At 41.9% G+C, this 12,922-nt stretch overlaps 1 protein-coding gene across 2 annotated transcripts in view; it reads left to right on the top strand.

Annotated features, from left to right (window-relative positions):
• GHR (growth hormone receptor) overlaps positions 1 to 12,922 on the top strand; it is a 130,166-nt gene that overhangs the window by 53,644 nt on the left and 63,600 nt on the right. For both annotated transcript variants that reach the window (XM_069880110.1, XM_069880109.1), the window contains exon 3: positions 11,823 to 11,902. In XM_069880110.1, coding sequence (XP_069736211.1) covers positions 11,833 to 11,902 — 70 coding nt within the window. In that variant the 5' untranslated portion in view covers positions 11,823 to 11,832. The remainder of the gene's footprint in view (positions 1 to 11,822; positions 11,903 to 12,922) is intronic.

Genomic DNA, 12,922 nt, shown 5'->3' with positions numbered 1-12,922 from the left:
TTCAAAGTTTCAGTCTCAAAATTGCTTTTAGATACTTTATGAAACGTGTAAGTGCACATAGCAGTATCTACAGCAAGATCTAGAATGTGTATCAATATCAAAGGAGTGTACATATTTTAGTTATTTAACACTTAAAATTTGAAAATTACTCTCTCCTGTAAGGCACAGGGAAATTAAAATACTGCTTCAAGTTCTAAATTTTGAAGACTTTCCTACTTACAAAGGTGCCTCCCTACCAGCTGAGCTACTCAGGACAAACCTGGCTAGTGCACAGTATGTGCCTTTTCCATGAGTTTTATTTGCCTGCCGTACAGTGTGTCTGATACTAGTGGAAAGCCTGCTCTCCTAGGGGGATAAAAACTCCATTCCAGACTAGCCAAAACCAGATCCCTCTTAGCCAAGGCAGTAATTTGTAGACCACCAAGTAATCTTGCAATTAATTGTTCTCTGCTGCCCGCAGAACAGTTGGCATCTGGATTCACTTTCAGAGCTATGACAGGACAACAGACCTTGCGGGGCTTGGGGCTTTTTTATATGTGGTTGAAGCGCCCAGTATCAACTTGTGTTCAGAGCTAGTGGAAAGTATGATAGGCAAGCTGTTGAAAATCTTCGCAGACTATAGCTTTTAGAATCTCTGAAAGCAGCAACAGAAAAATATCTTCTTTGAATGAACTATACCAAGTCATTATTCTCCTTAATATATGAGTCCGGTCACTTCTTATCAATTCTGATTGCTGAAGAGAAACTTGTATGCAATAAGTGAACTTAAAATCAGGAGTAACTTATGCATCCAGGCAATTCAAAACTTAAAGCTCCATCTTCTGTGATATTCTGCAGTTTTTGCAACGTAGGGAAAATTATAATATATTGCAGGAGTGATTTATCTAATGCTGTCATACACTTTGTAGTAGGACCCAAGAGCAGTCAGACTCGTCATGCTTATTGTGAACATGGTTGCTTATGCAGCATTTGAGTGTGATTGTTAAGTGTCATACACATCTTAGGATATCATCGTTAATGACTTCTTAAAAATTTTTTTTTTCCTAAAAATTGAGGTCTTTTATCTCTCAAAAAGTTAAGTTCCCTATGATATTAAACTTATTCAGTCTAAGAATCACAAAAAGGAATAGTCATACTCTTTCCCTTCTGAACGTCCATTTTCCACACTTGGTCACGCAGGTGAGATTAAAAAGTCTGTGGTTTAATCCAGAGGGCTCAGTATTTAGTGGAATGATTACTGATGTGCTGATTGAAGGGAGACAGCTAGTTGCTAAGGGTTTTGCTGACAGGCTCCAGTGCAAGCAGCCTTGCTCCCTGTTTCAGTATAAAAATGTGTACTTAGGCAAGGCTGCCAGTCAGGCTTCAGAGGAGCTGCGTATCATGCTAGACCAGGAGAAGCCCCAGCAGGTTTTTACAAAACTCTCTGTGGCTGCATTGCAATGATCTTCTATTCAGTCTGTTCCTTTTTATTCTACCGTGTGTCTAATATAAGTCCTGAGATCTAGCTTCGTATGGGATTTATTTTTGTGAATAGTCCTCACAAAATAGATTTCAGTCTGAGCAATACTTGCGGTAGTGGTAGATGAAGGCTCAGGCTCCCAGCTCCTCCTCAGGACAGATATCTTGTGAAGTTTGTCTGTAAAAATCTACTTTCAATCTACTTTCAATCATGGTCATGTGTAAAATAATGACAGTGGAGGGATGTGAATACATTAGTCTGTTTTAATAAAAAAAATAGGTTGGATCTACTCCAAAGTTTCACCTTCTTGGTCAAATAGTTAGTAACATGGTGGATTTTACTGCAGAGGAGGTAGTCCTGGCATCAATGGAGGCAGGCACGTGCTGCCTTGGCCTCCTCTACCCAATGGTTCCATTTCCCCATTTCTGTCAGATCATGCCAGTGCCCCCCATTGCAGACTGTTTCAGGATCTACTTATTTTGCAGAAAATTCTTAATTTCTTCATATGTAGGGGGTTTTTTTAGAGGAAATGCTGGGCATTGGGACTGATACCTTTCATTTTCCAAACTGAATTTGCAATTGCAACCTGGCATCTCACTTTATGTTGGTTACTCCAGAAGACAGCCTTCCTTCTAGTGATGTTCTAGTTACAGGTGCCCACTTGGAAGGTTAACTGGGTGATTTTCATCTTCACTAAACTAATATCTGTTCAATAGGTCACTATCTCTATAAAGATTACCAGATGTGACTGTTCAGTTCATTCCCCTAACATCCTAGGCTGGCTTCACCCAATTGTCTCCACTTTTGTAATAATGACTTTCTCATCTCCAGCCCAACCTCCTGAGGTCAGCATGTTGAACAGGATTTGGTTATAGCCATGCAATTTTGAACAAAGCATCCTCAATTTCTTCTAATCACCTTGTACCCAAACCTGCCTCTCAGATCTCAAAGCAATTTCAGGAAATCAGAGGGAGCAGAGTTTTCATGTTACAGAAGAGCTCAAAGACATCAGATGCACATTTACTTATAGTATGTACTGAAACCAGACTGACTATATTTGCCCAAATACTAGGTAATATGCTTTTTAATTTGAGTGATGTGTAGATACTAGCACACAGGAGAAGCCTTGCAAAGTAAATGCCCACTGGAATAGTAAGCCTGCCCTATTATGCAGTGGCAATCCAGCAGCACATATGAGAGTTTTATATACTATTAAGCATGTGAATAATCCTGTTTGTTTTCCCTTGCATTTCAGCCTAAACTCCCAGTAGTGTCTCACAGATTGCTTTCAACCACTATGCCTGTGCTTAATCATTCCTTCATCATTTCTGTGAGGTGCTAAGTGCTCTGGCTGTGCTAAGGGAATTAACTTAGCCATATTCTCTTGTTAAATATATAACCTTGCCTGCTTAAAATCACATGTCTTTAACTGCTTTGCTGGATTAGAGCCACACTGCTGAGTCCTGACAAGATTTAAACTAGCAAGACACTGAAAAGTTTTCATTTGTTTTCGTTTGTTTATTGGTTTTTGGGTTTTTTTTACACTGGCACAGAAATGTTTTACAGTGCTGGAAATATGTAATCTCCTTATACTAAAAAGTATCTCAGTGAACTGTATTTCTTTGAGTAAAACCATATTTTTTATTACTGGTTACTAGGGGATTGGTTCTATATACAGACACAGGCATTTCTTTTTCCTTTCTTCTTATGATATTTGACATTAAATTGATGCAGTGTTCTCAAACACACTGGAACATGCTTTTTCCTCATATAGAGAAATTCTCTCCTTTTTTTGTAGTTGATTGTACGAATAAAGCAAAGAGCTAAATTTTGTCTTTTGGTTGTGTGTTATCTAAGTATTAATAATATTTAAAAAAAAAAAGAAGAAAAACCACTGCAGTTGAGAAAAGTGTTTATAGCCTGAAAAAACTACCACTTTCTTGAAGAGGCCTGGATCCTCTTAACTTAAAGCTGAGGATCAGTTCAGCAATCCGCATCTGCAAGATAGCAGCTGCATGTTGCAATTTCTTTCAACTGAGGTGTCTGTTCTGCTGCTTTGATGTGTTTTGGATGCTGAAAGGAAAATAAAGCAATTAAGCCTTTCCCAAGCTCAAAATTTTCTGTCTATACAGTAGACCGAATTGTCTTCTGATGGAGGTGACCCTACTAGCCTTATAGCAAAGAACTCACTCTGTGTACCTAGTCCATTAGGTTACTGCTGCCAAAGCATAATAGATTTTATTGTAAATAAGGAATTGATACACCATATGTCATAGCTGATTTGACTCTGTATCCCAGTCCTCAGAGTATGACTTTATAGCTAAATTAACCTAGAACAGCGTCCAATACAAGCCTAGAGCAGTGTCCAGATTTTGGATTCACTAAAGGGCTCCTTAACCACATCTAAGAGCTGATAACCATTTGGCCTATTTCCAGTTTAAATGCAGTTTGAATTAGAGTAATTATCCATGGGAAAAAGAAATGGGCTCTGGTAAAAGTATTGAAGGTGTGTTTACAATGAAAATACAAATAGATTTGGTGTTAAAATGAAGCCTTATATAGTCTTCATTGCAAAATTAGTTTGTTTAGGAAAAAAACAATCCATTTTTCTAAATGCAAAGTGAACAATTATTTTTATATATTCCATTTTCAATTTTAATAGTTGAAACTATTATAAATTATTTAGCTTACATAGAGCTCTAATTAGTAATATAAAATTGCCTCTGTTCCATATTTTTAGTTTGTTGTAATGGTGTACCTTCTAGTAATCCTCGAATTTGCATCAAACTATGCATGAAAAATGCAGCTTTATGCCAGTCCTTCATTCTTTTCTTGTAGTGCTGTCTTTTGTTGTTAGTTATTTTTATATTTTTCTGAAATGAGCCCTTTATGAGATTTTCTTTTTTTTTAATTTGCAGTACATAATTTCTGCTTCTGTGGTATTATTCCTTGTTCTTTTCATATCCCAGATAACCACACACATTAGGTGAATGTTGTGTTATTCATATCAACTGTGACAATTTGTAATTTCTGTTTTTTAACAAGGCTCAGTATATGGCACTGACAAAGGTTCTGTAAAAACCATCCAAGTGTTCATCCAAGTGTTGCTGATGACTCAATCAAGCTGTAATATCAGCAAGCAAGGGAAGAAGTCTTTAGGTCTGTGTCAGTTTCAGAGTGTGTTGATTGGAAGGGCTGTAACTCATTTAGTTTGCAGAATGACTCTGTCCTGTTGGCATTCAAGGGAATGAGGTTAAGCAGGCGAAGTGATTTCAGCTATGCATGATCAACCAAAATGGTGTAAATGTTTTTACGCAAGCACAAAAAGGATATTTCCTTTTGATGTCATGAGTCTTGCCTTGAGAGAGCTTATAAGGAATGTCAGCACTGTAAAAAATAAAGGCTTTTCACCCAGAAAAACTCTGCAAGGGTATGTACGTATGTGTTTGGTAGTTGCATAAACAAGGTTCGGGACATATCTGGAAAGCCTGGAGTTACATTCCCTTCTCGGCACTTGTTCTTACTTAGTGGTGGATGTATTGGTGTGTATTCATCTGCATTGCATGTTATGATGTCGTTGTCTGTGATCTGGTGGAATGATGAAACATAGCAATGTATGGAAAAGTTCCTCAGATTAATCATTTGCTCAATAATTTTCTGGTTCGGTTTGCACCTTTGGTTCAGGACTAGCTGCACGTGTGCTGCTTTGGCAAGCAGTGCTAAACTGGAGAAGGTTAGAGGGGAATAGACTCTCATATTTGGAGTAGTGCGAGTTAATGGAGATGGCAAAAAAAGAATTCCCTTCACTGGCACAGTTTAATGAAGTGTGATGTCTTTCTCTTTCCTTCAGGTCCTCACAGGCTCAGGAGGTATATAAACATAAAAACCTCACTCCAAACTGCAGTTTTGTTTTTAAGTAAAACTCCTTATGGTTTACTCTGTACATTAACATTGTTACCTGACCAGAGTAGGTGGAAACCACTCAGTATGATGTGACTAAACTATTTCTTTTCTCAGGGGTTTTTCTTAGTCTGGCTTCACCTGTTTATGCTGACTAAGTTCATGTCCCACTGGAGAATGTCATGTTTAAATTAACTTGGATTGACCTTAGTCCATCATCTCTATAGAATAGGGCCAAGATTTTTTTTTATTCTTTTTTTAACTCTTGGCTCCCTTTCTGTACTAAAGCAATTAGCCTGAACTAATCTGTAGCCAAATGTTGCTGTGGTCAAGTATCAGCTGGCTTGAGGACAGTCAGCTGCTGTAATGGTTTTTTTCTGGTTTTAGTTCTCTTCATTCTTAAAAACTGCTGGAGTAGTTTAAGTTATAGACTATTATTCCTTATAATAGTGTATATTACAATTACAGACTCTGATTTTTTTTTTCTGTTAAATGTGAGTGACACTGTTAATGGCATTTGTCTTTCTCTTGTACACAGGGGTTGGTGTTGGGAGATAGATATTACTAGGTTGTAAAGGTCAGTTATTGTCCTAAAGCCAACAGAGAAGTTGTCTCTTGCTAGGCTAATACTGCAGCCTCTGAACAATACTGTTCCTATTGTCAGCAAGCTTGCAAGAGTGTCTTAGACGAACAGCAGCGGGTGGTTACAAGACAGATTTGTGAGAACGTTCTCCAAGGTAGCAGTTTTCTGGAGTGGGGAATGTGGCTCTTCAGAGGATTCTTCTCTCAGAAATTTTATTCTATACCACCAAAAATGGTATCATGATGGAGCAGTTCCTGCTTGCACGAGATTTTCTCCCACAAGACTGGAGCTGTAGTGATGCAGCTCTCCCTTGGCTACTGACACCACAAGAAGTGGTAGTTGTACTTACATCTCGGCAGAGCTTTTTTGTATGTGATAGAAACAGAGAAGTCATGTAGTCCTTGGTGCTTCACACCCTTTGCATATACCCTTTTGCCTGGGAGAGACCTTGAGTATGATCCTGCCCTACTCTGGGCTCTGGTTTTGAGCTCCAGGGACAGTAGAACAGCTTGCCCTTTCCAGGGTTGTTCTATAAAAGGGTGGAGCGTGGCCCAGCCATGTTTTCTATATTTTCCAAATGAGAGCAGTTGCCATTTTTGAGCTCAGTCCTGTCTGTATTGGACATGTTTAGAGCACACCTGCTAGATTTTTCTCCTGTGTGCAATTTGTATGGATGGATAACTCAATGGAGGATTCCAAGTGGATTTAGGCAGAGCAGAGACTGTCTTGCTTTGTCTTGCCAAGACAGAAGAAGTATCATTTATTAGCAAAACCTAAGGGATTAAAGAATTATTTTGATGACCATTAGTGTTTAGGAATGCAAATTAATCCTGTGCCCTGTTTCAGACTGCTGGAAGTCTTAGAGTCTGTGGCTCAGCAGAAATTGTCCCAGTAATTATAGAGTTGCTCTTAAACATGAAGTAGCTGCTGGTGGTGGGGTAGCTATGTCCCCCCTCTGCCCTGGCTGCTCTCTCGTATACCTGTACTGCACCCGCTTTGCAGGGGTACGTCTTTGTGGAGTCCTGATAAACCTGATCAGTAAAAAGCTTTGTTAAGATAAATGTTTGTGAATTATTTTTAGCTGGAACAATTCCCTGATGGTGTTCTCTCCGTGCGGGTATGTAATCAAGTCTGACAGTCCAAGAGCAGTACTGAAATGGGATTGTTTTCATCTGCAGCAGCAAGACTTCAGTGAAGTTCAGTGTGATTGTTGACCTCTGGGATGTATTTCCAGGCTCCTACATTAGTGCTGTAGCTGTCAAACCACTCTATCAGGGAGAAAGCTGAGATGGCTGCTGATCACAGCATAAGGATGGAGGGGATAGCTGTGCTGTGACAGCTGCAAGCCGGGAGTGATCCTGGTCCCACCAAGGACTTGTTTGGTGTGGCTATGAAAAAATGAGTGGAGTTCATAGATGTGCTTTGAATGACAGACTCTGTTGATGACATTTGTTCTCACAGGAGAATTCCAGTGAGGGTTTGGACTTCTCTTGTGGCTGTTGTTAGGCAGGAGGAAATAGGAAAGTTTGGAGAAGAGTGGTAGGAAGATCAGTAGAGGCTGATGGACACAGGAGAACAGGCAAGTGTCAAGACGGAGGCAGCACAGGATGCCTGGGTGTTGTGATGAGGAGAGAGCGGGAGCGTTGTAAAGTGGCACTGTGCTCAGACCTGTGACGCAAACCAAAACATTAGGGAGAAAGTGGAAAGGCTGAAGGGAAGGGAGGGGTATTCATCAGGGTAGAAATTGAGTAAGAGGAGAGGAATTGGCAAATACAGAGAAGCATTTCTGCAGAAGATTTATTAATAAGACACAATAAGAATCCTTTTGACAAAAGTAGAGATGAAACAGAGGAACAATTGAGCTAGCTGAGAATGTAGCTGATCTCAGATGAACATTGTTCTGTGCCAGTGTAGCTCCTCTCTGAGAGTAAGAGGGTTATTGGACTGTGATTTGCTTTATGAACCAGCCCTGAGCACCCCAGCAGCTGCAGCCTTCACAGCTCCTAGTCTTGCACTGCAGGCTGCCTCACTGTCACACCACCCCAAGTCCTCACTAGCATGCCTCCAGCCTCACCATACTCTCTCCTTCCTTCCTCCTGTTCACTTGAGAACCCGGTAGTTGCCTTTGGAGACGCCCATGTCTACTTGGCCAGGGAAAGACCTGCCTGACACTTTGCAGGTCCCCAGAACTCCCCCAGCTCTCCTCTTTGTGCAGCTGCCCTGTGCCCACTCCAACTGGCCACAGGGCACCCAAGTGGTACAGCTGGGCATCCCTGTGTTGGCATAGGTGTGGTGAGGAGTATCTCCTGGCTTGCCTTTGCAGGCCTGGGTTAGGCTCTGCTAGCCTAGAGCAGTTGGAATGAATTCTTCCTTTACTGAGCCTGAAACTCGAGAATTGCTGAACAGTTGTGTTAATGAGGATGTGAGAAATACCATCTGATTTTCAAGTATTTCACTCAACAGCATGAATGAGAAATCTGGAGTTGGTAATAGATTTGGGGTTTTTTCTGTAGTGTGATTCAATCTGTTCTCTGGGAGTAAGAAAGTTAAGGAGGGAATTATCATTTAAATTCAGTGTTACCATAATTTGTAATACTCAGTGTGCTTGTGTTTCGCAGTTTCTAACCAAATTCAAACTTTGCTGTTTCTACTAGGAGTCTGACTTGAAACAGAGATTTGTTAGCATCTGTTGTTAATCGATAATGACCACTTAGAGATTGTTACTGGGCTTGGTTGTTTGAACACTGCTGATTTAATCTTCTGTTAGATGGAGAAAGAAAAAGTCTAATTGAAAAAACTCCAGTGTAGAATTAAGGTTTGTCATACCAATTTACAGTCAAATGTGAAAGTGGAGCTATTACTTTCTCTCCACTGACTCACTGAGCTGGGGTGTCAGTGTGTCTTGGCATTTTTGTGCCACAGAACAATAAACTGATGCCTGATTGTCATTTCAGTGTTTGTCTTCATTTTGGTGATTTAACTTTGGTTTTGAAGGTCTCCGGTAATCTCTGTGCCTCACTGGCATAGAATCATAGAATCACCAGATTGGAAGAGACCCACCGGATCATCGAGTCCAACCATTCCCACCAATCTCTAAACCATGCCCCTCAGCACCTCATCCACCTGCACCTTAAACACCTCCAGGGAAGGCGAGTCAACCACCTCCCTGGGCAGACTGTTCCATTGACTAATGACCCTTTCAGTGAAGAATTTTTTCCTTATGTCGAGCCTGAACCTCCCCTGGTGGAGCTTGAGGCCATTCCCTCTTGTCCTGTCCCCTGTCACTTGGCAGAAGAGGCCAGCTCCCTCCTCTCCACAACCTCCCTTTGGGTAGTTGTAGAGAGCAATAAGGTCTCCCCTCAGCCTCCCTCTTCTCCAGGCTAAACAACCCCAGCTCTCTCAGTCACTCCTTATAAGACTTGTTCTCCAGCCCCTTCACCAGCTTTGTTGCTCTTCTCTGGACTCGTTCCAGAGCCTCAACATCCTTCTTGTGGTGAGGGGCCCAGAACTGAACACAGGATTCGAGGTGCGGTCTCACCAGTGCAGAGTACAGAGGTCCTTCTCCTGGCAGCTTTCCAGTCAGTCTTCTCCTAGTCTGTAGCACTGCATAGGGTTGTTGTGCCCCAAGTGTAGGACCCGGCACTTGGCCTTGTTAAACCTCATGCCATTTGTCTCATCCCAGCGGTCCAGCCTGTTCAGATCCCTTTGCAGAGCCTACCGACCCTCCAGCAGATCAACACTTCCACCCAGCTTAGTGTCGTCTCCAAACTTGCTAAGGGTGCACTCGATGCCTTCATCCAGATCATTGATGAAGACATTGAACAGGGCTGGACCCAGCACTGAGCCCTGGGGAACCCCACTTGTCACTGGCCTCCAGCTGGCGTAAACTCCATTTCCCACCACTCTCTGGGCCCGGTCATTCAACCAGTTTTCCACCCAGGAGAGTGTGCGCCTGTCCAGTCCAGAGGCTGACAGTTTCTCAAGCAGAATGCTGTGAGAAACTGTGTCAAAGCCTTTACTAAAGTCCAAGAAAATACATCCACAGCCTTTCCCTCATCCAAGAGTCTAGTCACTTGGTCATAGAAGGAGATCAGGTTAGTTTGGCAAGACCTGCCTTTTGTGAACCCTTGTTGACTGGGCCTGATCACCCAGTTCTCTTGCATGTGCTTCATGATAGCACTCAAGATCATGTGCTCCATGACTTTCCCTGGTACTGTGGTCAGACTGACAGGCCTGGAGTTCCCCAGATCTGCCTTGTGCCCCTTCTTACAGATGGGCACGACATCAGCCAGCCTCCAGTCCACTGGTACCTCCGCAGTAATCCAGGACCGCTGGAAGACGATGGAAAGGGGTTTGGCAAGTACATCCGCCAGTTCCCTCAGTACTCTTGGGTGGGCTCCATCCGGCCCCATAGACTTGTAGATGTCTAGCTGGGCAAGCAAGTCTCTAACCACCTCCTCTTGTATGGTGGGAACCTCGTTCTGCTCCTCCAACCCCTGGGGTTGTGCGCAGAGGGAACAACTTTCCTTACTATTAAAGACTAAAGCAAAGTAGGCATTGAGTACTTCAGCCTTGTCTTCATCCCCTGTTACTGTTGTTCCCTCTGCATCTAGTAGGGACTGGAGATGCTCTCTAGTCCTCCTTTTACTGTTGATATATTTATAGAAAGATTTTTTATTGTCTTTCACAGACTTGGCCAATCTGATTTCTAGTTGAGCCTTAGCCTGCCTGATTTTTTCCCTGCACATTCTCGCTTCCTCCCATGGTTGTAAATGGTCAGGTAGTAATCCATGGTGCACACGTTTTCTCCGTACTACATGTGGAAACCTCATGAGCTTTGGGGGACATGATAGAGTTCTGTGCAGAAGGTTGCACTGCCCACGGTCCAGAGTATCCCAGCTTCTGCCCTTCCTTATTGTTACCAGACTTCGGTGATAAATGCATGAGCAAAGTAGTGTTCCTCAAATAGAATGGGGTGTAGGGTTTGTGTGTGTGGCCTATGTGAATTTGAAAGAAGGAGTGTGCTTTTTGGGGGAGGTTATAAAGGCTTGTTGTGTCATGCTTGTGTTGTAGAGGTTTGTATGGATCTGCTTGTGTCCATAGAAAGGTGCCTTCTCATACGGGACACATGGAAGTTTTCAGCATGAGACAGCCTCCATGGCAGCCCCTGAAGAGCATCACAGCTGAGCAGGGCCACTGAGGCAGTTGCTTAGGGTTGTGCAGGGTGCTGGTAGGGAACATGCCAGGGAATTAGCCCAGGTTACTTTCCTTCCTGCAGCCCCACAGCTACTACTGTCCTCCCCACGCCTGGCTTGCTCCTCTGCTAACAGACATTTAGCTTTCTGGTGTGGAAGCTGAAATATTAAACCACATCACTCCTTTCAGCTTTACTGCATGTAGTTGTAGACCCAGGAAGGGTTACACATGGCGTGCAAAGATGAATACATCTTCAAAGGAGCATGAGCTGGATATCATCATATCTTTGTTCCCTGAATGAGATAATGTTCTTTTGCTGCTTTCACATTTATCCTAGGTTTGTCACTGGGATCCATCCTCCACAGGCTGCTGGCAGGGGGAGATGTGGCCACTCCCTGGAAGCAAGTTAGAGATTAACAATACTTAATTTTTTTACCCCCCTCTATATTAAATGGACTAGAAGCCTATAAGCCACCTCTCTTATAATAATAGTATTTACTCTCTACCGAAGACAGCAAGAAGATGTATGACTTTATAAAGCAATAAGCTGTAAATTTAAATACACTTCTGGTTTAAATCCAGTCAGAAATTCAATAAAACTAGATAACAGTTTAAATGTCATGTCATATTTGTTAGTAATATTAGTTTATAAAGAAACGCTCTTATTGTCTTTTGTTATTACAGAATTAGAGGTATGGATCTTTGGCATCTGCTGTTTACTTTGGCACTGGTCTGTGCAAGTGACTCACTTTCTGCAAGTGGTGGTAAGTTTTACGATGCCTTTCTGTGCCTTTTATTGTGTGTATATATATATGGAAGGTGTCCCTGCCCATAGCAGGGGGCTTGGAACTAAATGATCTTTAAGGTCCCTTCCAACCCAAGCCATTCTGTGATTCTATGATATGGCTTTATATAAGGAATATTTTTATATCATATATGTCAGGACTATGCAAGTTCCTTGATCGTGGTAGCCTAGGTACATATTGTAAAACATGAAAAATGCGTCAGATAGTGGTTGAGATTGAGACAAGTTGCAGAATAAAGGTGAATTTCGTAGAGAATGTTAGATTTGTGATGTGTAAACAGGCTGGATCAATGTTGGTGTTAGATATGTGGATTTTCCTTGCTCAGGTGCTGGACTTATGAAAGAATTGTATGGGGTTCATTTTTTCTAATAGAAACTGTTGGGTTTTTTCCTTAAAAAGTCTTTTTAGTGTTCTCACATGTTAAGCGTAAAATTATTTGGAAGTACAGAAGAAGAATTTTTAGATGGTACACTTTCAGTCTGAAGCCAATTTGAACAAGTTGCATAAGAAACACACTCAAAATTCTTGAGTAGAGGTTATAAAAAGGATTTGAAAAGAACATATACCCTCAACCAGCCAGCTGGCTGTGGGTAGCCAGCAGAAGCCTTTTCAGCAAGGAGAAACTCTGGATGTCCATGTCTGTGGTTCAACAGACCTGTACAGGGTTCACATCCACTGAATGTAACTCTGGCTTTCCACAGATCCTCTCTTTCCCATCCTTATTCATCTCAGTTCTTCCATCTTCTAAATTAAATGCCAGGCTGGAAAGTACTTGGTCCAGTTGAGCTTTCTCTGATGCTTTTACTTGGTGCAACCAGCAATGATGTAGAAACATTTCTGTATCACCTGGAGGCCTGTCCTGACTGTGGTGGGTTCTCTGGGACTGGTCTCTTAGTCATTTAGAACAAAAAAATCCTATCAACTCCAGTGGGAATTTTATATTTGGTCAGACTGATCTGCTTATGATGGTTATGACCT

Source organism: Phaenicophaeus curvirostris, chromosome Z (assembly GCF_032191515.1).
Source record: "Phaenicophaeus curvirostris isolate KB17595 chromosome Z, BPBGC_Pcur_1.0, whole genome shotgun sequence".
NCBI classification, from domain to species: Eukaryota; Metazoa; Chordata; class Aves; order Cuculiformes; family Cuculidae; genus Phaenicophaeus; species Phaenicophaeus curvirostris.
Note: the sequence above shows the minus strand (reverse complement) of the source record. Positions and strands in the feature narration are given on the sequence as shown.